The sequence below is a fragment of the Crinia signifera genome, chromosome 1, assembly GCF_055691185.1.
Source record: "Crinia signifera chromosome 1, ASM5569118v1, whole genome shotgun sequence".
Taxonomy (NCBI): domain Eukaryota; kingdom Metazoa; phylum Chordata; class Amphibia; order Anura; family Myobatrachidae; genus Crinia; species Crinia signifera.
In genome coordinates, this window is record NC_139217.1 from 301,296,253 (window position 1) to 301,320,936 (window position 24,684).

Genomic DNA, 24,684 nt, shown 5'->3' on the forward strand with positions numbered 1-24,684 from the left:
TGAAAATGCTCCACTTTTCCTTAGTAATTCCAGAGCCATAGTAGAACCAAGCCAATGATGTTACCAGAGACGGCCCTAGCCTAAATGACGCCCTAGGCAGGATTTTGGCTGGTGCCCCCTAGCACTGCCACTGGTTCCGCCTCTGACCCTGCTCCCTTTTCCCAGCACCATCTACCCTCATCATAGCAGTCATCATTTTGGTGCTCCTACCCGCAATATTTTAAATAGAAACAGTGCACACATTCGGTGCGCAGCCCAATCAGGGGTGTGTTCTTGCTGGGAAGGGGCATGGCCACACAATAGTACCCCCAATTCAAATTATGCAACACAGTAGTGCAACTTTATTCACATTATATCATGCGATGGTGTCCCTTATTCATGTTACATCACACAGTAGTTACCACTTTACCTTATATACATTACTCCTCACATTATTCACATTATACCCTTAGAAAAAAATCCTGAGAAAATATTGTATTTTAAGCCCCTCCATGGCCACACTGCAACCCAGCACAAAGCAGTGTGTGCCTTTCCATCAGACTCTGGCCTGGATAATTTGTGCCCCTACCCCTTTCTCTCGGCACCCCTGATAATACCACACAGTAATACCCCATACACATGACACACATTACTAATGTCCTTATAACCATAATGCCCCTTACACATTATGCCAACCTTTATTAATGCCCTTCATACACATAATGCCCCTTACACATATGTTGCACATTATTAATGCCCTTATACACATGGCACACATAATGCCCATTACACATATGTTGCACATTATTAATACCCTTATACACCTGACACACATAATGCATGTTACACACATGTTGCACATTATTAATACTAAAAGAAGAGCCCATCATTCAATGATGTGTGTTTTGCATTGTTAATTGTACTAACTAGACCATTGTCATATCACTACATACCTGTGTCATCCATATCTGTTTTTTACTTTATTTGCATGAGCTGTTACAGAGAGTAATAAGAAGATTAAAAACTGACTGAAATAGGCAGGAGATTATGTTGTGGCTGAGAGACTTTTATATTGTAGTGAGTGCCAATAGATGATGGTAGACACGCCTGATTGGTGGTGTTAGACACACCCAATGGATGTTGTTAGATATGCACAATAGGTGGTGCACCCCCTAATAAAATGTGCTGTGCACGCCTATATATCTGCGAACGTTGGGTGCCTTTTTTGCTGAAAATTCATCTTATTTGCATTGTTATGTGACCAGGACACACAAGGAGCTTCCGATGATTAAAATGATATGCGGCATGCCTATATTCTGTGTGCGACTGTAGCTGTACGTGCATACGAAATGCTATGTTACAGTGATTTCCATGAAAACACTATTTCATATGCAGATACAGCCTCACTCACACACAGAATATGTGTGCATATCATTTTAATCAGCAGAAGCTGCTGGTGCCTCTAGGCATTCCAAATGCCCTGTGTGTTTGCCTAGTTTGACTATGCTTAGGGCCGGCTCTGGATGTTACCGATTTATAAATGCTGCAGTTAGATCATTGTAGTGTTACTTGCCATAGCAGAGTGACAAGCTGATAAGGATTGGAGATATCTGACAGTAGTATAACTTGTGCTCACACTAACTTTTTGTGATTCCAGGTATATATATATTCATGATGCTTCTGGAAGGACGGAAGTAGCTGTTTTATTATTAACAACTATACAAGTAATATCCAAGAAAATCCAAGCAATTTTTGGGGCTGTTTATCTGGTCCTAAAGAGGGACTTATATAAGTTGAGGTTTGATAAAACTATTTGCTTGGATTACACTGGATATAGGTTGATTTGAACCAGTTGCGGTCAGTTAATTCATTTAGACAACTGTGCGGCTTGATCATTCTAGATTTAGAAAACACTGATAATAGTATATATTTTAATATTAATTGTATATAATTGTGTCAATTGTATTTTGTTGTGAAATAAGAAGTGCAATACGATATATACCACTGCACCCACCAATTTTAGAGAGAGAGAAAGAGAGAGAACATATGTATGTATACTGCTTCAAGCATAAAGACACAGCTGTTTTTTTTGTTTTTAGAATATATAAATCAAATACGGAAAGGAATTATCTGTCAATGACCCCTATACTTATAACCTTGATAATAAGTGTACTTTAGCAAATATATTGTAATTTTCTCCTTTGCTGTATAAGAATCTGGAAAGACCAGTTACTAGTGAACCCTCAATTATCCATATGCCTAAAAATTATTTTTATTCACCCTGATCAATGTGTATTGAATATTTCAGTCAGTTGCAGTGAAAGCTTTACATAATACTGCATACTATTACACTATTGTCTCAGCACTCACTGACACAGACAACATTATTATGGAAACAGTAATGGTGCTCACATATTTAGTCTCTCGTTAGCTTGGCGCCAGTGTGTCTGCTCCTTCCTCCACCTCAGGTTCTCATTAAGTCCAGCAAATCTGTCATTACCTGCAACGGTAGAAGACAATTGTCACCTGTAATGTCTATGTGCTAATGACAATCCATGTTCTTGGACAAAACACATGATTTATTGAAAGACATGCTACAATTATAGAGTCAGAAACAGAACAAAACCAGTTTCAAGATGGAGATTAATAGCTAACAGTCAACATCTCATTTGATACTGTGTAATTGCACAGCTTGTATTAAAAACTTCTAAACAGAATTTGACCCAACATGAAAATATGTACAGAACAATCTATTTGCCTGCTATCTGATTAGGAGCTATTGTTCTGTTACAAGTAATTTTCATATTAGTGTTTCCCTGTAGTTGGCTTTGACAGGTTTACAGACCAGTGTAATTACAAGGAAGAGTTCCACCTTGAAACCGATATATCAGTCTATTAAAGAAATAATAAACCTAAGCCTTAGACGATAAATCACGGATGGGAACGACTGGCCTTTAAGTCGTAGAAGGACAACAAAATCATTTTGTCTGGTCCTGCCAAAACAATCACAGATGGGACTCAATATTCAGCAGACCAATTTTTTTTTTAAATTATCATTAAACGGAGAAGATCACAGCCAGTAAAGATAGATTGGGAATGTCACTTCCCATGGGGACAGAGCTGGGCTGGCTGTAGGGGGCAGTGACTGGTGACTGACTCTGCTAATGTGTGTCTGGGTTGTCAGAGGGGATGGGGTGGGGAAGGTGTTAATAAGTGACGTTGGCTATTTATGTATGTATGTATGTATGTATGTATGTATGAATGTATGCATACTGCATATGTGATTGGGCCATGTACTGTATATGTGTGTACCCAACTTTACTCCCATTGCTGGTCTTGGACTGCTCAGCAGTTTCCCTCTAATGTTAACATTATAAATACAGCCCTGGCAACATTCACTGGGGAGCAATGTTCCCTTTAATTTTATAAAGGCTGTGTGCGGCAAAAGATTTTGGCTGTGCAACTTTGGAAGGAAATTTAAATTTTTGTGCGTCACTTATATATAACTGGAAAATGACATTCAGCATTTGTGTTAACTTTACTTCAAAAGGGTGTGGTATAAATCCCCGACGGTCGGGATTCCGACAGTCATTAGTCAGACGTCGGAATCCCGACTGCACAGCGGGGGGAGCGCAATGAAGCCCCTTGCGGGCTCGCTGCGCTCGCCACGCTGTGGGCACGGTGGCGAGCTGCGCTCGCCACCTATTTTATTCTCCCTCTATGGGGGTCGTGGACCCCCACAAGGGAGCAGTCGGGATTCCGACGTCGGAGTAATGACTGTCGGTATCCCGACTGTCGGGGAGCCATCCGGCACCCCTTCAAAATGATATTAAACATTTAAACATTCAAAACACAGCACACAATGTAGTTAATGGGTGAAACACACATTAATTGAGTCCACAACTGCAAAAAGGGACCACTGCTGCTTTGTGCGCTCTGTTGTAATGTCTGTGCGCACGCTCGTCGAGTTGTGTGCATGCGCACGCGCGCACAGCTTAGAGGGAACACTGCTGGGGAGTATTCAATTATTTTTTTCTCCATGTGCAGCGAATCCTGTTTAGGATTCGCTGCACTTTCGCAGGGTTCCGGAGGGCTGCAGCATTCTCCAACCCTCCCTGTCACCCTATTCAATGCAGCAGGGACTCGCTGCCCCTGCTGGCGAATTGTAACCCCTGGAGCCGGGGGAAGGAGGCAGGCAGGGAAATGTAAGCCTCCCTGCCTGCCCCAGAATTTGTGGGGGAGGGCTCCTGGGGCACAGGCTGCAGAGGCTGCCCCCCGGGAATGCTGGCACAGGACAGGGAAGTAGGGAGCCGCTCCTCTGTTCCCGCACGTAACAAGCCGGGACCAGAGTGAAGTGAATATATGAATATCAGCCCCCTGCTGGTGACAGTGATAAAAAAAAAAAATTACAATTAAATATATATATATTAATGTGCTTCAAGCACATGAATAAAAATAGCATGCCCCTTCACAGAAAAAAAATCTGATTTTTTTTTTACACCAAAAAAAACCCTTTATTTTAAAAGACCACTTTCCAGTTCACCTTAAAAAGATGTCGAATGCAAAATGGTGAATCATGGCAAAAATCAGGGAGAGAGCAATTCGCCATCCTAGCATTGAATACACTCTTGGCGAATTCCAGTGAAAACCCCATTGAAATACACCAGCGAATTGCAGCGAGCATGAAATGGAGAACTAGCCAGCATTCACTGTTCGCTTTCAGCGAACAGTGAACATTGAAAAGAATGAATCATATTTTCAGTGAAAAAAATTCACAGCAAGGAGTGAAAACAGCCCAATTCGACGAAAAAACTGTGAATCGGGAGCATTGAATACTGGCCACTGTGTTTTTCACTGCATACTCGTATACTGTACCAGTTTTACAGCGTCTCATCATTTCTCCTCTGGCTCCTTCCCCACGTAACAAAGCTTCTTCCAAACGAGCCTTGACATCTCTGGATTTCTGAAGCACCAATGTGCTTACCTTGTCTTGTGACTGTTTCCCCTGTGAGAACAAAATGGCCACTTAGCCTTACAGAGAAATATGGATACACATAAGCCAAGATTACTTATGGATACTGGCTATTTACTGCGTTTTTCTCAGCCTGATTTTCCAAATCTATAGAATTAGGCCGACTGAATCATTTTTTATTTAGGTGCAAACACAGAGTTGTCCCTTGAAGCAATAAAAGCAGATTTTATCAATTAAATTAACTGTTTTACTTAGGCTTCGTACTTCTTTTAAGGTACAAGTCAGGGTGCAGAATCAGCTTAGTATTTGGCATAATAAAATTACATTGCTTTCTAATGTGATGACTCTTCAAATATAAAAGAGAGATAATGGAATTAATTTTAGATATTTTTGTTCCACTTTTTATATATATTTAGTTTCACTAAATCTCTAAATGAAAATCTGAGCTAACTCAAACAACCAATAAATAATTACATTTCATTTGTTGAGTGCATTTCATACAATCTGCTGGATCTGTGCAAGAAACAACATGGGTCACCTGCCATTACTAGTTGTTGAAAAAATACTGTATAAATAAGCACCTAAAAAAGGCAACCGTCCCAATTAACTGGAGGTCTCCTGCCTCCCCAACAAATTTTTACCTGGTTTCAAATAATCGATCACTATTTGTAGATGAAGGATATAACTTTCCTGCAATAGATAGATATTCAAAATTTATGTCCACCTGGTTCTAACAGGTTGGAGTTCAAGGAATCAGAGGACTTCTTAGCAATCCCCTCTTCTCTCTTTGGGGGAAATTTAATAGGATGAGAGAATGAGAAAGTGAGAGATTTGGTAAAAAATCACCATTTTTTTTTAAAGCGGCAATCATTTACAATTCAAAACCAGTTTGATTTTGCAGTGTAAATGATTGCCGCTATTAAATTTTCCTCAAAGAGAGAAGAGGGGATTGCTAAGAAGTCCTCTGATTCCTTGAACTCCAACCTGTTAGAACCAGGTGAACATACATTTTGAATATCTATCTATTGCAGGAAAAGTTCTATCCTTCATCTACAAATAGTGATCGATTATTTGAAACTAGGTGAAAATTTGTCTAGATGAATCTTGTCTAGATCAGCCCTTCCCTTGCAAGCATATGTAATGGACTAATACATTGATCTGAGCCATTCACCAATTTTGTGGAATTAAAATCTGGTAATGTGTGAGAGCAAAATACAATCATCAATTTGCTAACAAACACTAGAAAACAGCAACAAATGGTTATTTTGACAAATTGCTTAAATATGTTTAATTACAAAAACTTGTCTGAACGACAAAACTCCTTTGTGGGGATTAGGAGCAAATGGCTGATAATTTGCTCCAATTATGGGATGAAAGTTGCTTTACAGTCATGTCTTGTGCTTCAACTGTATAATACTAAGTAACATTGGTATTTCATGGATGGTGTTATGTCGTATTACAAATTCTAAAAGATAATTATTCTGTCTGCAAAATATTACATAAAACCTAGGAAAACACTGGAGTTAGTTGAAAGGAAGTTAGTATGGAATGTGGCTACTTACCTTGTACTCAAAGCATGAGACACACATATAGAGCAGATCAAGTATTTTGTTCAGCTGCAAAGTGGGTAAGTAGGCAAGCCACTTCTGGATAACACTCTGTTCTGCATTTTTCATGATCCACAGGAAGCAGGTAAGTAGATTCCTTGTAGATTCAGGACTCAGGGTGGTGTACATTTTAAGTGGCTGAAGAGAAGCCCAAAATATAGTATTCTCTTTAGTGCTTGCTGGCATATAAACTTAAACGGCAATGTAGTATACTGTAGATGTAAGCCATGCTTAAACATTTTTAAACTAAAACAACCATTTTAACAAAGAGTAGTAGTTTATCTTTTGTAGAATTATTCATTAATGTTATTTCAAACAACTGGAAAAGTCCAATATTGTACTACTTTGGGGGATATTTAATGTGTGCCGATATGTCCGATAGTCGTAATTATCAGCACAGATATAAATAACATACAATGCGTCCATTTCTGACCGCACTGAAGGCATGCAGGTTGAACTTTTTAGAAAGTCAAATCTGCATTGTTGAAAACGGACGCTGGATTGATGATTCTGCAGCCATTTTCTGCAATCTGCAACCGTTTTTGACAGTTTAAGGCCTTTCTGTCGAAACCCCTCCAACAGTCGTAATAAAGATTAACCCTTTGACTGCCAAGTGAATTTTTCAAAATAGGTGTGAAAATTGCCAGGCCAACATTTTTATTCATCATAATGACCTGTAAGGTTTACTTTATATAAGAAATATAATCTTTTTTTTATACAACAGTTTTTATTTCAATTTATATAACAAATGTGAGCGACGTTGGCATTTTAGAGGATATTTTGCACATCTCTCACAGAGATGTTGGCACTCAAAGGTTAAATACTCCATTTGCCATAAACTCAGTGGGGCATATGTATTAAGCCTTAATAAGAGATAAATGCAAGGGTGGTAAAGAGAGATAAACGTCCAGCCAATCACCTGCTAACTGCCATGATACAGGTTGTGTTTGAAAAAAGTCAGTAAGGAGCTGATTGGCTGGACGTTTATCTCTCCTTATCACCATTGCATTTATCTCTTGTTAAGGCTTAATACATCTGCCCCAATATTCCATGTATTATTTAATTTGTCTTTCTAATTTTCAGAACATTTTTTTGTGATCAATTACTGTGCTGCATTGTTAAGATGATCAGACTTCAACATAGACTGACCCGGAAGTTGTTATAAACATAAGCACACAATACAAATTGTAGTCATGCATTCACAACATGGAAATATGTTTTGGCACTAAAGGTAATAGTCTCCGTGTTCATTTACCAAGCAAAACCAATCTTGTTTTGCCCTATAGATGATTGCTGCTTTAAAAAACAGGCAGACTCGTACAAAAGTCCCACACCTCCAGAACTACAATTTAGACTATGTATACAATTTAGACTATCTGCATACATATAGTGCAGATCTGCACTATATAGTCTATGCAGCCAAGACTTTCTTTATAGTCAAAATCTCATCTGGATCTCATGCAGATTGTACAAGTGTGTACACACCATTAGTCCTTGGTGTCTACGGAGGCTATATGGCAATATATGGTACTGTATACAATAAATTTAATTACTAGTGATAGTAGTAGTATTAAGTCTCATTATTTATAAAGAAAATCAGTAAACTGGTCAGATAAGCACATTGCTCATTGGTAATATAGAAACATTAGACTTACAACTGAAGAAAGAGTGACTGGAGAGGGTTTTAGGCCAAACTGATTTCCGGCAACTGCCATTGCAACGTTTGGGCTGATTACACTTGGAGTATCTGGCTCTTCTTCTGTACTGCGCCCTTTTCCACTTCGTGTATCTAAAACTATGAACAATGATATAACTCATACAGGATCCAGAAACAAATAAAGTAATTCAGAGTAGTATGTGCTTCATTTGCTTGACCTTGTGAAGAACAAAGTGCATGGTGGAAATAAAGAACACATTTCCTAACATTCAGGAATAGCTCACAAATTTTAATAAATCACAATGTTGCCAATATCTGCCTCTAAATATGTATCTGTTCCTGGCACATACCTTATGAAATAAAACAGTTATTGATACATTTACAAAGCCAGCAACGTAAACTATCTAATCTGGCAGAAAAAGTTTTGCTTTTATACTTTAATATTATATTTACATACGGTGTGGGAAATTTACTAAGATGGTAGATCTATTTCACATGGGATGTTGCTATGGGCAACCAATCTATTTCTCATTCATTTAGCACCTTCTAGAAGATTATAGATAGCATCTGATTGGTTGCCCATGGCAACATCCCATGTGAAATAGATCTACCATTATAGTAAATTCCCCCCCATGTGTGAAAATATTTCCTATAGGGACTATGTTTAGGTTTATAAATCTACCAGGTGAAATAAATAAAACATGGTACCTTCCATGGGTGTTAGGTTGGTTTTACATTATTTTGAAAGCAGCATTCTACATGTAGATATACATCTATTATGTCTATGAGATCTGTTTTGGGCTTGATTCTGAGGTGGATGCAAATGTCCATCGTGTTCTCATTTGAAGAGATAGCATCCCATCAACATCGCGACCATCGGTCACAGTATAGAATGCCACATCTTAGGAGTCACTGATTGTCAGTGATTGATCATCTGTGGACATATGAGGGGCAGCTATGGCCTCTTTGTTTTGTTTTGCTGCTGTTTTGGAGGTGCTAAAAGTCCAGGGATCGCCGCAATTATACAGATGTTTCTTGGCTTCTGTGGCGGGAGTCATGCGCGGCACCTTATTCGAGTAAGCTACCCGATGGTGACTGAGTAGTCTGATGCTGCACCCTAGGATGAAGGTCAGATGACTACTGCAGTAGTAGGCACCTGCTACTACATGATAGCACCAGTGTAACTTAGATTAAATTTTCTCAAACACAGTTTTACCTGAAAAATCATGTAGCTGAGGAATGGCATCCAAAATAGTGCTGACCAAAGGCAGGTAGAGAGCAGCAATTTTATTTCTTATCTCTGCTTTCTGACAGCGTGGGTCCAAATCATGTGAGCTCAGGAGATTGTGTATGGCATTGATGGCTTTTCTCTGCACCTTACTGATTCTGGGGGGAAACATATATGCATCATTGTACTGGATAATATTGCTACTGTACTTTATCTTTAGCTAGTAAAAGTGTATATGGTACAATATTAAGAACATATTTATTAAGTACAGGAAATGTTTTGCATTAAGGTAAAACATTTGCATAACCCCACAGCAGCCTGAAATACATTTGCTTTCATTGTGTTTATTATAACCTTTTTCCATAATGCAATGTTAGTAAATGAGCTCTAATAATTCATACACAATACTTCATGCGTTTGCAGGAATGTACTTTGATATTATCAATACTATTACTGTATATATTTTGGTTTATTTCCTAAAGAAGGCTACCATGTTTGTAAATTTAAAGTTAGTGATTTATCACCACCATTAATTATATGTTCAGTTATGTATGAGCTGTGTGGAAACAGACATAGATATGCCTTGGGGAAGGGGGCAATAACGACACCTCTTGGTATCACCGTCACTAGCTTTTTGCATTGGAATCCCATTATTATAATTAGTGTTTTTCTTCAGCTTTAGTAAATCAACCACTTTAAAAGAGTTTGCACCACCTCTATGGGTACAGAAGAACTGGCTTATGCAATACTTGTATAATAGTAACACATTTCCCTTTTGCATGTAGTATGGGAACATGTGCAGATGTTTGGGGGACCAACAAGTTCCCGCAAAAGAAGGATTGGTATAAGGAACTAGAAAAACACATTGATGTGACATCCAGAAAGGATAACAATAAAAAAAGCATAATAGTTTGCAATACAATTACCAAATAGGCATAGATAATATAACATTTGCTCATAGAGAGGTATAATGGTTCATAATCAATTAAGGAATTGTCCATTTTGAACAAGTATTTTTAGGCTGTAGCAGAATTTTTTTTCTTTCCTTTCTGTGCAAACATAATTTTATCATGGCCTTTTTTATATCAAACACTGGGATTAACTCAATGATGGAGGCAGTTCATACAGCAGCTGCATCTTTGTTTGCTTGGTTCTGATAGATACAGCACAATTTGTAAATAACAGCAACGTGGATGTGCTGCAATTGGATGTGGTTAGCATCCCGTCAAGTCTGGATGTTGACTGTCATAATACAGACGCCAACATCAAACAAGCAGGCAGAAGACTGGCGCCGGAATGCCGACATCGAGGATGCCTTATCCAGAATCACCAGCATCCCGATCGTAAGTATGCAGGGCAGGGTATCATTATGGAGGGGGGGGGGGGTTAGGGGTAGATTTATTATCTGGCGATCAGGGGAATATGCGCTATCCCCATGCCTTAAGACAGTGGAATAATACAAATGGTAGTTGTGAGTATATGATATACAGTACACATTCAACATTATCCTGTACTAACCCTTCTGCCTCACAGTCCACAGCAGCGTCCAGCTCTGTGAAGAGCAGTCCTGTTAAGAAATGCTTTTGCCGGTACTCCGGTGAAAGGTCAAACATACTTGCAATTCTGTGATCCGGGAAACTGGAGCAAGAACTGGAGTTCTGCAGTGGGATAAAGGTATAGTTAAGTACCAATACTGCTGTCATTTTTACAATATATTATATTAAGTTTACATTCCATCAATGTATAGCCTTACCTCGTCGTCGAAATGTAGTTTACAACGATATATTTATAAATACTGGGGATAAAGCTCTTCAGTAAGAGAACAATGGTAGTGCTCTATAGCGCACACAATGGCCAACAGTGCTAATGCAATAGCTGTGCTCTCATAGTAGGCTGAAGGCTTCAGGAAACCATCACAGCTAATCCTTAACATATGTCAGCACCCCATTTCTCCTTAATGCTTCTCCTACACCTGCTTCCATGAGTCATCAGTAATATAGGCAAGTCCTTCCCATAACTTCTTTTGCCACCTGCCTCCCTATATGTACCTCTTCCGCTTACCTCGCCAAGCATGCCTCTGACCAACTCCCTATCAGTGCTTCTGCCTCCTACCCTCCCATGTGAACCGTTCGTCTACCCTTTCCCCATGAGTGCCTCTGCCTTTTACCTCCCTATGTGCACATATCACCTCCCCTTTACAAATGTACCTCACCCTCCTCAACCTCATGAATGCCTGACCACAACCCTACCAGTTGTGCCTCTGATCCCCCTTTTTGGTAAAATTTGAGACATCCTGACTCATTTATTACTTGTCTTGACCTTTCCCTTGCTAGCTGGGACAGGGGGTTGGGGTTTATATTTAGGTTTTGCTTTTCAATAGACTAGGTGTTGGCTAAAGATGGGGACACCTCGTGATGTTGCCTCTGATACTATAATTAAGATTCACTTAAACTAGTCTCTTGGAATGTGGAATGGTAGTACACCCCAATTAAACGGATGAGGATTTTAAAACCTTTGAGAAAATTCCGTCCTGATGTTGTTTTTTGCAGAGAAACACACTGCATTGCAACCGACCCTAACACATTGAGGGATAATTGGGTTGGCGGTTATAGGCAAGCCTCCTCTACCACTAAAACTTGTGGAGTATTGCTTCTGTTTAGGAAAACTTTACATTATGAAATAAGGGAAGAATGGCCAGATCCTGAAGGAAGATTTTTGTTTCCCAAAGTAGATATTGAACAAGAAAAGTTCACCTTAGTTTGTCTTTATGCCCCCACGGGACGAACACTTTTTCTATGCTCTATTCGCTAATCTTAACAAGCTACTTGACTTGTCTTTAGATGCCTTATTGAGACCTAGCCAATTGGGTACATGCCAAATTACCCCCCCCCCACACCTTATCTTTAATGATAGACTCACTTCAGTTACTAGACCCTTGGAGATATACACACCCCGTAGCCAGAGAATATTCCTTTTTATCATTCACATTAAAATTGGCAACTTCTTGCACTTGCTCATACAGTATAATTGCCGTTTTCCAGATTATATGGCCTCCTCGGAGGATCTGAAATGCCATTGAACACAGTCTTTCCATAATTATGCCCAGGACAATAGTGTTCACTCTGAAGATATTAATATTTTTTGGCAGACCCCAAACCGGTACTTTAGCAGCAAAAAAAACCCAATTTCAATAGAGGCTGGAGCAGGCAACACAAGAGGTCATATTAACCTGTTCAAATGTACTAGCTGATCCCTCAGATTCAAACAGGATACTATGGGCCTTATTCGAGTTCACTCTTTCTGACAAATTCCTTCTTAGCTGGACAAAACCATGTGCACTGCAGGGGGGCAGATGTAACATGTGCAGATAGAAATAGATTTGGTGATTTTTGTGTGATTCTGTGCAGGTTAAATATTGACTGCTTTATTTTTACACTGCAATATAGATCTCACTTTGAAGTAAAACCCCACCCAAATCTAATTAGATCTGCACAAGTTACAAATGCCCCACCTGCAGTGCACATGGTTTTGTCCATCTAAGAAGGATTTTGTCAGAAAGAGTGAACTCGAATAAGGCCCCATATGTGGATGCCAAATCTGTTTATAATACGATTTGTTCTGAACAAGCAAAATTGCATCTGTTGTATCATCCAATAAATATTTTAGATAGGGCATTCACCCTGGAAAATTATGAGCTAATTTAACAAGGTCTTCTACCTCAATTAAACATATCTCATCCATTCAAGTTAATTAGGGTCAAGTGGTGTCAACCCAAGGTAAAATTAGTGAAACTTTCCACAGGTACTTTGAGGAATTGTACACTGCACCTCATGATCATCCTATTTAAAGATTACAATTTTTCACACATATAGGTCTTACACCTTTCACTATGGAGGATAGAGAAACTTTGATCTCCCATATCACTACTACAGAGATAGAAGCAGTTATCAGATCCCTACTTAATGGGAAAACCCTGGGACCAGATGGTCTTTCGGCCACCTATTACAAACTTCTCACCTTGCATATACATCCTCATCTTTTAAAGCTATATAAATCTATTCTTTCTGGTAACCCTGCCCTATTGGATTTTAATACAGCTTGAGTGCTTATTCTACCCAAACCAAACAAGGATCCTAAATTAGTTTCGTCATGCAGACCTATCTCTCTTTTGAATTAAGATTTAAAAATGTTCACAAAAATTATTGCCAAAACAACTACATCCAACGCAGATAGGCTTTCTCCGCAATAGACACTTCACACAAAATGTATGGCCACTTTTAGCGGCCATGATTACAACACATAAGTCATTGGAGAAGGAAAACATAGTCTTAAATTGCGATGCAGATAATTTATTTATTTACAGTTTCTTATATAGTGCAGCATATTCCGCATTTGACGTGTCCTGGGGCCATCTTAGCAGAATTTATCTGCAACCATTAGCATTTTTTTTAATTAGTGCCCATAACACTAGATACATTCCTATTTCTAAGGATACTAGACAGGGCTGCACTTCCACATCTGCTTTCCATCTTAAATTTATTTGAATTGATATCTGGGGCGAGATTTAATGTAGTGCAATTTTATCACACTTTTCCAAATCGCACCAAATCGTACTTTTAAAATCGCATTATTGGCCGGATTTGAGCATATTTAATGAGATGCAAAATTGCGGAAAAAAGTGTGATAAAGTGCGATATGGGGTGATATTTAGTCATGAAAATTTGCAATTTCCAGTCATGAAAATGTGCGAATTTCAGTCATGAAAATGTGCGAATTTCAGTCATGAAAATGTGCGATTTACAGTCATGAAAATGTGCGATTTACAGTCATGAAAATGTGCGAATTTTCAGACATGTGCGATTTTGAAAAAAAAAACGCCGTGGGGTCCCCCCTCCTTAGCATAACCAGCCCTGGGCTCAAAGAGTTGGTCCTGGTTTCATAAAATCATGGGGCAAAACAAATAGGGGTCCCCAGGATTTTATAAAACCAGCACCAGGCTCAAGGGCTGGTCCTGGTTCCCAAAATACAGGGGACAGAATGATTAGGGGTCCCCCGTATTTCAAGAACCAGCCAGCCACATCTGGATTGTCGCGATCCCGTCCGCAGATCGACAATCCACGGCCGGTTTCGCGGCCACTCCCCCTTTGCGCCTATAGGCAGGCGGGGCATTGAATCCCACAGTTGTTCACCTGACGATCAAACCGCAAACAGGCCAGGATCGCGGCTGTCGGGAGGGATCATCAGCCGTGATCCTGGATTGCATACCCCCTCGGAGTCTGGGAACGTGGGTTTTCTGAAGTGAAGGGTGGAATTTCCTGACCTCATGTTGAAACTTATTTTAGATGCTACTATGAAACTAGATTAACAATTAGTATCGACCTCTTATACAGAGATGAACCAGAAAATCTTACATCGGTCTTACTATACTCCCAAACTGAAGTTGAATGCTGCAGAGGCCCCATGCAGTTCTCCAGAAGCAGACCTAGTATATTGCCTGTGGTCTTGTATAAAAGTACAAACTATTTGGCAAGCATTACAAATATATATCAATAACAATCTACATATTATGTTTGAAGTAGATAAAACCTGTGCATTTTGGGGCATTTACCGGAAACTCCCCTCCAGTAACTTAGCTGGAGGGAAAACTTCCAATGGATATCCCCAGACCCAGTCCCCATTTCACTACTCCACCCTAGAATCTCTCACTTGTTTCCTATGGATTGGACGGACACTACGTTAGAGAAAGAAAAATTAACAGAAAAACATTGATATATGACTTCCATATGCTAAGCCTTTATCAACATTGGTGAAAGAAGCCATACGAAAATGTTTCCAATCTACAAAATGGTATAACATGGAAATGCTCAATGCAGGGGCTCCGTTTTAGTTCTTAAGAAGGGAAAGTGTCATATATCGTGTTATCAATAATATGAACAAACCACAACACACAGTTTATATGTTTTCCTACATATCTTATATATATATATATATATATATATATATATATATATATATATATATATATATTTTTTGTACAATTGTATACAATACAGTATATAGATGTCATTGCATGTCTCAAGAGTTGTTATTGTGTTTCGGATTTAATGTACTGTGTAGTGTGTGCAAGAATTAACAAGGAAAGAAAAAACAAGCAAAGAAAATCATTTACTTATATGTACAGTGTATTATAGTACTTTATTGAAAGTAAGAACAGTGTATATTTCTGTGAAGCTATAGGCATGTGCAAAATGGAAGGCACTCGTAAATTATACAATTAAATGTGAGAAAGCTGTACACTTAAATCGTAACACTATAAAGAAGTATGAAAAAATATGGCACCACTGGATCACATCCATATATTGGAGAAATGACACGCCTATGCACAATAATTAAAGGATACACATTGATAAAAGAATATGGACGAGTGGAAAATAAATAAACGCCAGATTACATAGAATATATAGGTTTTATTTTGTTAAATACGGAGGAGAATTAGCCGCCTCATGCACTAATGCACTTTATTCCTTTTTATTTTTATTTTATCACTAACAACTAATAAAAAAAAAAAAAAAATTCTTTCACATGTTCCCCTCCACCACTTCACGTCACTATTCTTCGCTTCTCTCACGGGAGATAAAATGATAATCAAGGGATCACAATATTATTAGGTTAAGGAGTTGATAGATAAACTCTATCTCTCGACTAAATATGGTAGAGAATCACCTACCTTTAATAACTCTGCACCTTTTTTTTTTTTCCTAGGCAGCGTAATATAAAAAAAAAAAAAATATATAAACTCTCCATACCCCGTTCTCTCTCCCTCACTTATGTTTTTCGTTATACGAGATAAGATGATAGATAAAAGTGTTGAGCATAACAAAGTATTACCATACTTGCTGATAGAGTTAATTGAGTAAAGTGGATAAGTATGTATCGGGCTAGTAGCCAGAGGAGTGTGCCGCCACAAATCAGAACATCCATGGGCCTCCGCCACAAAGAAATAGACAAGGCTATTGTAGTTAATGATTGTAGAATAAAGTGGTGGTAGCCATAACAGATCTCTCCCTAGAGATGTCGTAATGTACACAGTATGTATGTATGTCTAATTTGTATCTTTTTTTATTACATGTATGTATGTATTTTTTTCTAATGCAAAAAAAAAAAAAAAAAAAATAGGCATGTGCAAAATCCTCATATTAACATGTACCTCAGAGGAGACAGAAGGGCACGGAGATGCTGGTGTTGATGATGATGCCACAAAAAAGAGATTCAAGTTAAGATAATGCTCATGACTACATAGAATCCTTAGGAATTCCAGTCTCATAGAGATCAGTGTTGGTAAAGAATTCAACTTAGATGACAACTGGGAAAACAAGAAACTAATGTTATTATAGCAAGATTTACAGCAGTTGTTTAAACTTGATAACCACTTCCTCATGAAAAAACTCAGTAGCGCACGCAGGGGGGGTTTCCGAGTACCCAGAAACCCCCCCCAGAAGTCTAAGGGCCCTAGGCTGAAAGCTGAGGGTCCCCTCTTTCCATGGGTACAAGAATTTTAAAAATCGGCCCTTGGGAACCGGAGATATATGACTTCAAAGCAGTGGTCCCCATCCAAGTCTGTTAATTGCTCTTCCCAGTCAGATCTTTCAGGTTCTGTCTGACTTAGAGTTTTTCTAAGGTTATATTCCAAAAGCTGGGACTCTCCCCCTTTGAAGGACACTAGTAGCTTGTCTCTACTGTTCCCAGAACCAGAGATATCAGCCTTCCAGCAGCTGGTTGCTGCTCCAGCTCCACACACCTGGTATGTAGTTTTATATACTCGTTGGCAGATTGCTCTGCCTCCTGAACTCTGATCCCCTAGTATCTAATACCATTTGGTAGGTGGGATTCTCTAGTTTTTTATTCCATTAAAATCTAATAAATCTATTTCCAGGAACTGGAGATATCTGCAGTCAAGCAAGCTGTCCTCCCACCAGATAATTATGAATAATAAGCCCACTCCACTATACACCCCTCCTCTGCATATTAAACATCCCCTACCACCCTGGAAGTTATGTATCAGGGCCCCTTCATTCAGCCCAATGCCCCCCTTCTCCCACTCCATATCCCACCATCTGTGCAGTAAAGGGGTTATTAGTGGAAATTACTGATCCAGGCCCTACATGCTAAACGGTTGATATAATACCCCCTACCACCTGCGGGACATCAAAGCTTCCCCCACCCCTACCGCTGGAGGATCGGTAGGGGCCCCAATACATTGCTATGTCCAGGGGCCTACACTGCTGTTGATGCCCCTGTATGTATGTGTATGTATGTATGTATGTATGTATGTATGTATGTATGTATGTATGTATGTATATATATATTTGTTTTTATTATTTATATACATTTGGTCTATCTATAATACTTTAACTGACCCGGCATATACTGGGTCACCTAAGTGTCCATTGCCGTGTTTTGCTCCGCCCCTCTGGAAACCCCCTTCTGAAAATCCTGCGTTTGCCACTGAAACTGTATTCTCACTAATTTATAGTATAATAGATTATACATAAGGGGGGGGGGATTCCAAGGGCTAATGTTACCAGTGGAGTACCCCAGGGATCAGTACTTGGCCAGTGCTCTTTAATATCTTTGTTAGTGACATTGCAAATGGTATTGAAGGGAAAGTATGCCTTTTTCCAGATGACACAAATATATGCAACAGAGTATACACAACAGAAGGGGTAAATCAAATGACTGATGATCTAGGTAAACTTGAGAATTGGTCAAGAGCATGGCAACTACAATTTAATGCTAAAAAATGCAAAATTATGTACTTGGACTCAAAAACCCAAAAAGCTCAATATAGTATCAAGGGTACTATAATGGAAACTACTGAGGAGGAAATCGATCTAGGAGTCACTATTTCAAGTGACTTAAAGGCAGGAAAGCAATGTAGCAAAGCAATGAGGAAGGTTAGTCAGATGCTTGTTGCATAGGGAGAGGAATCAGTAGCAGAAAAATAGACGTAATAATGCCACTTTATAGGTCATTGGAAAGGCCTCATCTGGAATACTGTGTCCAGTTCTGGAGACCATATCTTCAGAAGGATATAAATACATTAGAGAGTGTACAAAGAAGGGCAACTAAAATGGTGCATGTCCTACATCACAAAACTTACCTGGAAAGACTAAAATATCTTAACATGTATAGTTTGGAGCAGAGAAGGGAGAGGGGGGACATGATAGAAATATTCAAATATATGAAGGGTTCTAACATAGTACAGGAGGGAAATTTTCTTTTAAGGAAAAGAAGTAATAGAACACGAGGACATGCACTGAAACTGGAGGGAGGTAGGTTCAGGGGAAATGTTAGAAAGAATTACTTCACAGAAAGGGTAGTGGATAAGTGGAATAGCCTCCCATCAGAGGTGGTAGAGGCTAAGACAGTACAACAATGTAAACATGCTTGGGATAGGCATATGAATATCCTTACAAAGAAATAAGGATCAAAAAGGGTTGAGATTACCTGAAGGATAAAAAAGGGGCAGACTAGATGGGCCAAATGGTTCTTATCTGCCGTCAAATTCTATGTTTCTATAACCAGTGAATTCAATTAGCCCTAAAGGAAACCCGCATGCTGCCGTTAGCAGCAATATTTTTCTCCAGCCTGCTCTAAATTCCTTATGAATAGCCTTTTTTTCGGGTGCCTCAACTGTGTTAACCCATAGGGCCATGAACTTATCCTAGATTGTATGGGTTAAATCCCATTAAACAGGTAATTTAACCAATGAAAAATAGTGGCTCTAATTGAACAGCCTGAGGGTTAAAGTCTAAGGCTTCCATCCGCTTTCACATGCGGCAAATTACAGCATCTAATTGAATTCCCCCCATTTTGTGGATCTGCAGTATGTAGATACATATCATACTATATTTCTCAAGAAAAATAAAAAATGTAAAATGTGCAAGACGATGAGCAATATGTTATCCTTTTGGGTGGTATGCCCGCACGGGGCTGTCGCAGAAAATTTCCAGGCATACCACTTTGCAGTAGGTGCGTGCCAGGGGTGCCTCCAGCTGTGCATTACTGGCAAACCACCTCGAGGCCCCCCCCCCGTTCGCTCCCCCCTCCTGTTGTCACCCCCTCCCCATCACCTCCGCTCCGGTGATTGTACTCTGGAGCTCCCCTGCCGCTTCCCCAGCCCCCATTCAGAGCAGTGATGAAAATGGCAGGCTCGGGGATGTTCGGGGCGTCTCGGAGGGACTCGGGTGCGATCAGGAGTTCAGGCGCCCGAGTTCTCCCGAGCCGCCACGAACATATCTGAGCCTGACACCTCTGGTCACTGCTGTGACTGGCGGCTGGGGAGGTGGTGGCCGGGGCAAGGGAGCTCCGGTTTACAAACGCTGGAGCGGAGGTGAGGAGGGGTGGGGGCTACATTCTGTGGTGGTTTTTGCTGGGGCAGGATAAACCTTCCATCGCTGGCCGTTTGCAAGTTAAAAGACAGGTGCAGGGAGTCTGGGGGCGGAACGCTAGTGTTTTTTGTGAGTGCCCGGAGAACATGGCATCCTTCTCCCCACTGTGTTCACAGCGCCATGTAAGTCTAGACTTAGCGGCTGCAAGCAGGGGAAAATTAATTAGATGATGAGTGATTACAAATGGACTTTCCCCTGTGTGTACGTGCACAGGGCCCGGGAGGCACTGTAGTGGGGCGGCATTTACCTGATCGCTGGGTCCCAAACATTCGCAGCCCAGAGATCAGGTCTGAATCAGGCTCTTAATCTGTTAATTTGTATGGTTTTCATATATGTCCTTATTTATTGCTGCCTCACAAACTGAATAATGAGCTGTACCTGATTGCAATAATGTTTGATGAGGTTAAACACAAAACCACGATCCATCAGAGAAAGCAAATCATATAAGAAAAATGCCAAACTTATGTTCATCTTCTCCGCTTGTTCAGTTTCCTACAATACATAGAAAAACAAATATTTATGATTATTACAGGTATCTCTATCTTGTAAAAAATATTTTAGCTGTCAGGGTTATGGAGTTGTGGAGACAGTTGAAGACAATTTTGTGTAAAAATGTACTGACTCCGTCATCAAAATAAAAATGTATAATTTGATATAAATGTCAGTGATTGCATTCACGTATATACAGACATCTATCAGTTATCATTCCCACAGTACACCTATAGTTCAGTCTCATGTGTCTCTTATAGAGCTTGCTCATTATCTTGCAAAAGAGAAATGCTAAACAGCAGAAGAATAACAATATATGGTCTGAGACCAATGTTATGCATGCAATCTATTTTACGAGCAAAAAATTATCTAAAACACACACAAAACTTTGTACTATCTGTACTTATTGTATTATGAATAGTACTTTCAATAGTGATGTCCAAACTAAGGGAAACTGACTTCTCGGTCCATGTTGCAGCTTTTAATTTCCATTTTTGTTGCTTTGTTCAGTGTTACACTGTTTATGCCTTAATTCCTCTCAGTTTAGGGCTTACCTTCTGTGGTTTGCTAAGCAGTGATCCTATCTCTGATGTTACAACATTAACTATGGTACTTATGTCATCTTTAAAACGGTTTGAGAAACGACTCCTTTTGGGAACCTCCTGTTTGTTCAGATTGTGACTATACTGAGCCATACTTTTCACCTACAACCAAGAAAAAAAGAAGTAGAAGAGGTACAAGATATGACAAAAACTATGTTATACAAATCCTCAAAAATACATATATTCATGCATGTATAATTATCCATACCTGCTCGTCACAAATAACCCATGTGCTTTGGTGCTGTTCGGTCTATGATTTATGTGCATATAACTAAAAATGGGCAGGTAAATTAAATTTCCGCAGACATCACCTATTGGACAGCACTGTTCTAGTCTGAGTGTACTACTTTAAACAAGTCAACCAAACAACTTATTCATGACCCACATAACCTATAGGTGTGAAATATATTCATGCAAATTCTTTTAATTGTGTACTTTGTGAAATGCATGCCCACAGCATGTCTTTATTCTGTTTATTCTCTAGGAGTACCCCTTTGTTAATTACAACTTACTCCAATAAAAATCATCATTAAACTATGGTGACAATTTATAATTTATTATGTGTTACGGTTGTCTCTGTAATGTTTATGACACTTGAACATAATTCCTCCCACAGCTTGCAGCTTCATTGATATGTCCCAATGTGACAAAGCAATAAATAAATCCAACAATCTGCCTACGAGGCATTCTCTATGGAAAATAGACCATCAGTGTTACATCTACTTTTCAGAACTCATTTATTTAGTTCTGATGAATGTTCAGATCCAACAGCAAAAGTGCAATCCGGTGACTTGTTGTATTGTATTTATATATTGTTGTGCTGTTGTGCCTCCTAATGAATATATATATATATATATATATATATATATATATATATATATATATAGTATATATCAGAGATACAAATGCCTTTCCTGTCATTATAGTGTTCGGCTAATGGAAAAACAGTAAAACAGTGAAAGTAGTTGTACTTACCAGTAACTCAAAGAAGAACCAGGCGTACTTGAACACATTTTCTCTCACCATGTTGGTGCTGACCACCATCTGCAGAGCCAGTTCCTCATGAAAATGCTAAAGCAAGGAAATACAGATATGCTCATCTACTCAGGACTGCACAGCTCAGTAGAAATGCAATAGTTATACAAGATGTCTGTTTTAGTCTAAAATACATGCATATATAATTGAAATGAAGCAAAAGATTAATGACAAACAGAATAATCAGTATCACAGATGCAAATACACTTGGCGAAAATAGCGCAAACATTTTTACAATATGTGGAGACAATGTGTAGCTACAGTAGCTGAAAAAAATGTTAATAGTTATTCATGGGTGTTAATAACACAAATATGAGTGTTGGGTTCCCAAAGATGACTTTATCCCAATGGTCCTTTATACCAGTGATGTTGTGCCAGGACAGTAACAGATGTTGCACAAAAAATAGTATTACAGGAAATTGTAAGTAATCCATAGTAACTAGATACGCAGAGTGAACACAGACACATGGGACAGACTTTTAAAGAACCAATACATGATTAGATGACCATAAGCCACAGAAAAACAAACACAATATGATACAGCAGGGATTCACTGACTAAAGTCTAAAAAGAGATATTGCATTTATTTAGGGAATACAGAAAGTGTGTAATAGAACAAGAAGAATTTGGTTATTACTAGTACACCATTTATATGAAGGAATGGTAACTGCTCCCGTGTGTCTACAGTATGTACAACAATCACACTGCTATAATCTTCTAGAAAGAAACGTAGAAATAAAATGTTACGTATATGAGTTTACAAGTCAGTAGATTAATATATTAATACATGGACTGATTTACTTGTTAGCATGCTGTGCTAGTTGTATGTCAATAATCAGATTATGAAGATTTTATCTACCATGAAGGAAGTAGTGATCATCATTTTCTATTTTCTAGTGTTGAACTGAAGCATGAGGTGGTTTATATACCTTTTTACTGGACAGTCTTGTGCTGGCAATGGCAGGTTGTAAGTCATTATTGGATTCAATAAAATAGGACATGCGATTGTAGCTGTGACCAGAAACCTGCAGCAAATGACCACAATACTTCCAGATAAGCAATCTCAAACACTGGAGTTTTTATACATAGTGTATACATCTTCCTATAATGAATCATGTGCTATGCATTAATGATATTATATAAACTGCATACCTTTTTATGTATGAGTGATTATTATGGTTGTTTTTTTTTATCAGTTTGGTGTACCTTCTATATTAGGATATCTCACAGCAAAGAGGATATTGCACAGTAGGCCAGTGCCTAGGGGCACTTCTTTCTGCAGCTGTCCTACCCGGCTAGTTTATTATTTGAGTTTAATATACTTTCATTCAAGAGAAACGCAAAGGAAGAGTAGTCTTAGAGAGCACAACATTTTGAGTATATTAACGCTCTTGAGCGGTTTTATAATTCAACGTTTTTGAATTTTGAAAACAATCAAATAAAAAATTCCTTTAAGTTGATTGGTGGGGCAGTACGGATGGTGTAATGGTTAGCATTACTGCCTCAAAGCGCTGAGGTCATGGGTTCGATTCCCACCATAGATCTAACTGTGCGGAGTTTGTATATTCTCCCCGTACTTGCGTGGGATTCCTCTGGGTACTCCGGTTTCCGCCCACAATCCAAAATAATATACTGGTAGGTTATTTTGGCTCCTAACAAAATTAACCATAGAATGTCTGTGTGTTTGTGTACATGTAGTAGGGAATATAGATTGTAAGCTCCACTGGGGCAGGGACTGATGTGATTGTTCAAATATTCTCTGTAAAGCGCTGCGGAACATGTATGCGCTATATAAGAAACTGTTAATATAGAACTTGAATAGCAGCAATAAAAGTTCCATATACAAGTTGATAAGTGCCCTCTAGTTAGTGGGTTAATTATAACATATGTCCCACATGATATTAGGCAAATTATCCAGGCTGCAAATTTCCAGACTCTGTATAATAAATACGGATTTGGCATGAAAAGCCGGCGGTCGGGATCCCGGCGTTCAAAGTCCCGACGCCGGAATCCCGAACGCCGAAATCCCGACAAGGGGGGGACGTGGATCGCCCCCCCTTGCGGGCACGCTGCGCTCGCCACGCAGCGGGCCCGGTGCCTCGCTACACTCGGCACACTAATTTATTCTCCCTCCGAGGGTGTTGTGGACACCCGCGGGGGGAGAAAGTGTCGGGATTTCGGCGTTCGGGATTCCGGCGTCGGGATTTTGAACGCCGGGATCCCGAGCGCCGGGATTTAAACTGGATCCCAATAAATACAGTAAAAATTAATATTCTGCCAAAAGTACTTATTAAAGTGTTTTCGATTGTATTTCCGCTTTCTTTTTATAGTGAGTTGCAGAGCTGGTACTGTACATGTCCACCAGATGTTCCCAGGCCTCTATAGCCTTTGCTGGAGGTGTGATCAGGCACCATGTACTCCATTCCACATTCGGTGGTCGTGTTGCATGCTGAGCCACTTTTGGCAACAAGTCCGAATGATCTAAGAAAAAATCACTGGTCTCCCACTCCCAGACACACCTGAGTTGTGGCTTCTCAATTTAATGGACATGCCTATATCATCATTTAACAAACAGCCATCTCAATTAATGCATCGTGATCAGTTCTCCCATGTCTTTTGGAGGTGTCATAATTAACCACATACATCTCAGTGGTTCCAGAAAAT

At 39.3% G+C, this 24,684-nt stretch overlaps 1 protein-coding gene across 4 annotated transcripts in view; it reads right to left on the reverse strand.

Moving 5' to 3' along the window:
* Positions 1-24,684, reverse strand: part of DOCK8 (dedicator of cytokinesis 8) — a 161,603-nt gene that overhangs the window by 39,511 nt on the left and 97,408 nt on the right. For 2 of the 4 annotated variants that reach the window (XM_083186050.1, XM_083186048.1), the window contains 11 exons: positions 22,950-23,045; positions 21,961-22,056; positions 20,938-21,087; positions 20,273-20,386; positions 16,651-16,806; positions 10,962-11,101; positions 9,432-9,601; positions 8,214-8,353; positions 6,514-6,696; positions 4,855-4,984; positions 2,392-2,479 (listed from right to left, as the gene is read on the reverse strand). In XM_083186050.1, the coding sequence (XP_083042176.1) occupies positions 2,392-2,479; positions 4,855-4,984; positions 6,514-6,696; positions 8,214-8,353; positions 9,432-9,601; positions 10,962-11,101; positions 16,651-16,806; positions 20,273-20,386; positions 20,938-21,087; positions 21,961-22,056; positions 22,950-23,045 (1,463 nt within the window). The remainder of the gene's footprint in view (positions 1-2,391; positions 2,480-4,854; positions 4,985-6,513; positions 6,697-8,213; positions 8,354-9,431; positions 9,602-10,961; positions 11,102-16,650; positions 16,807-20,272; positions 20,387-20,937; positions 21,088-21,960; positions 22,057-22,949; positions 23,046-24,684) is intronic. The other 2 variants (XM_083186049.1, XM_083186051.1) reach the window with 1 other exon arrangement.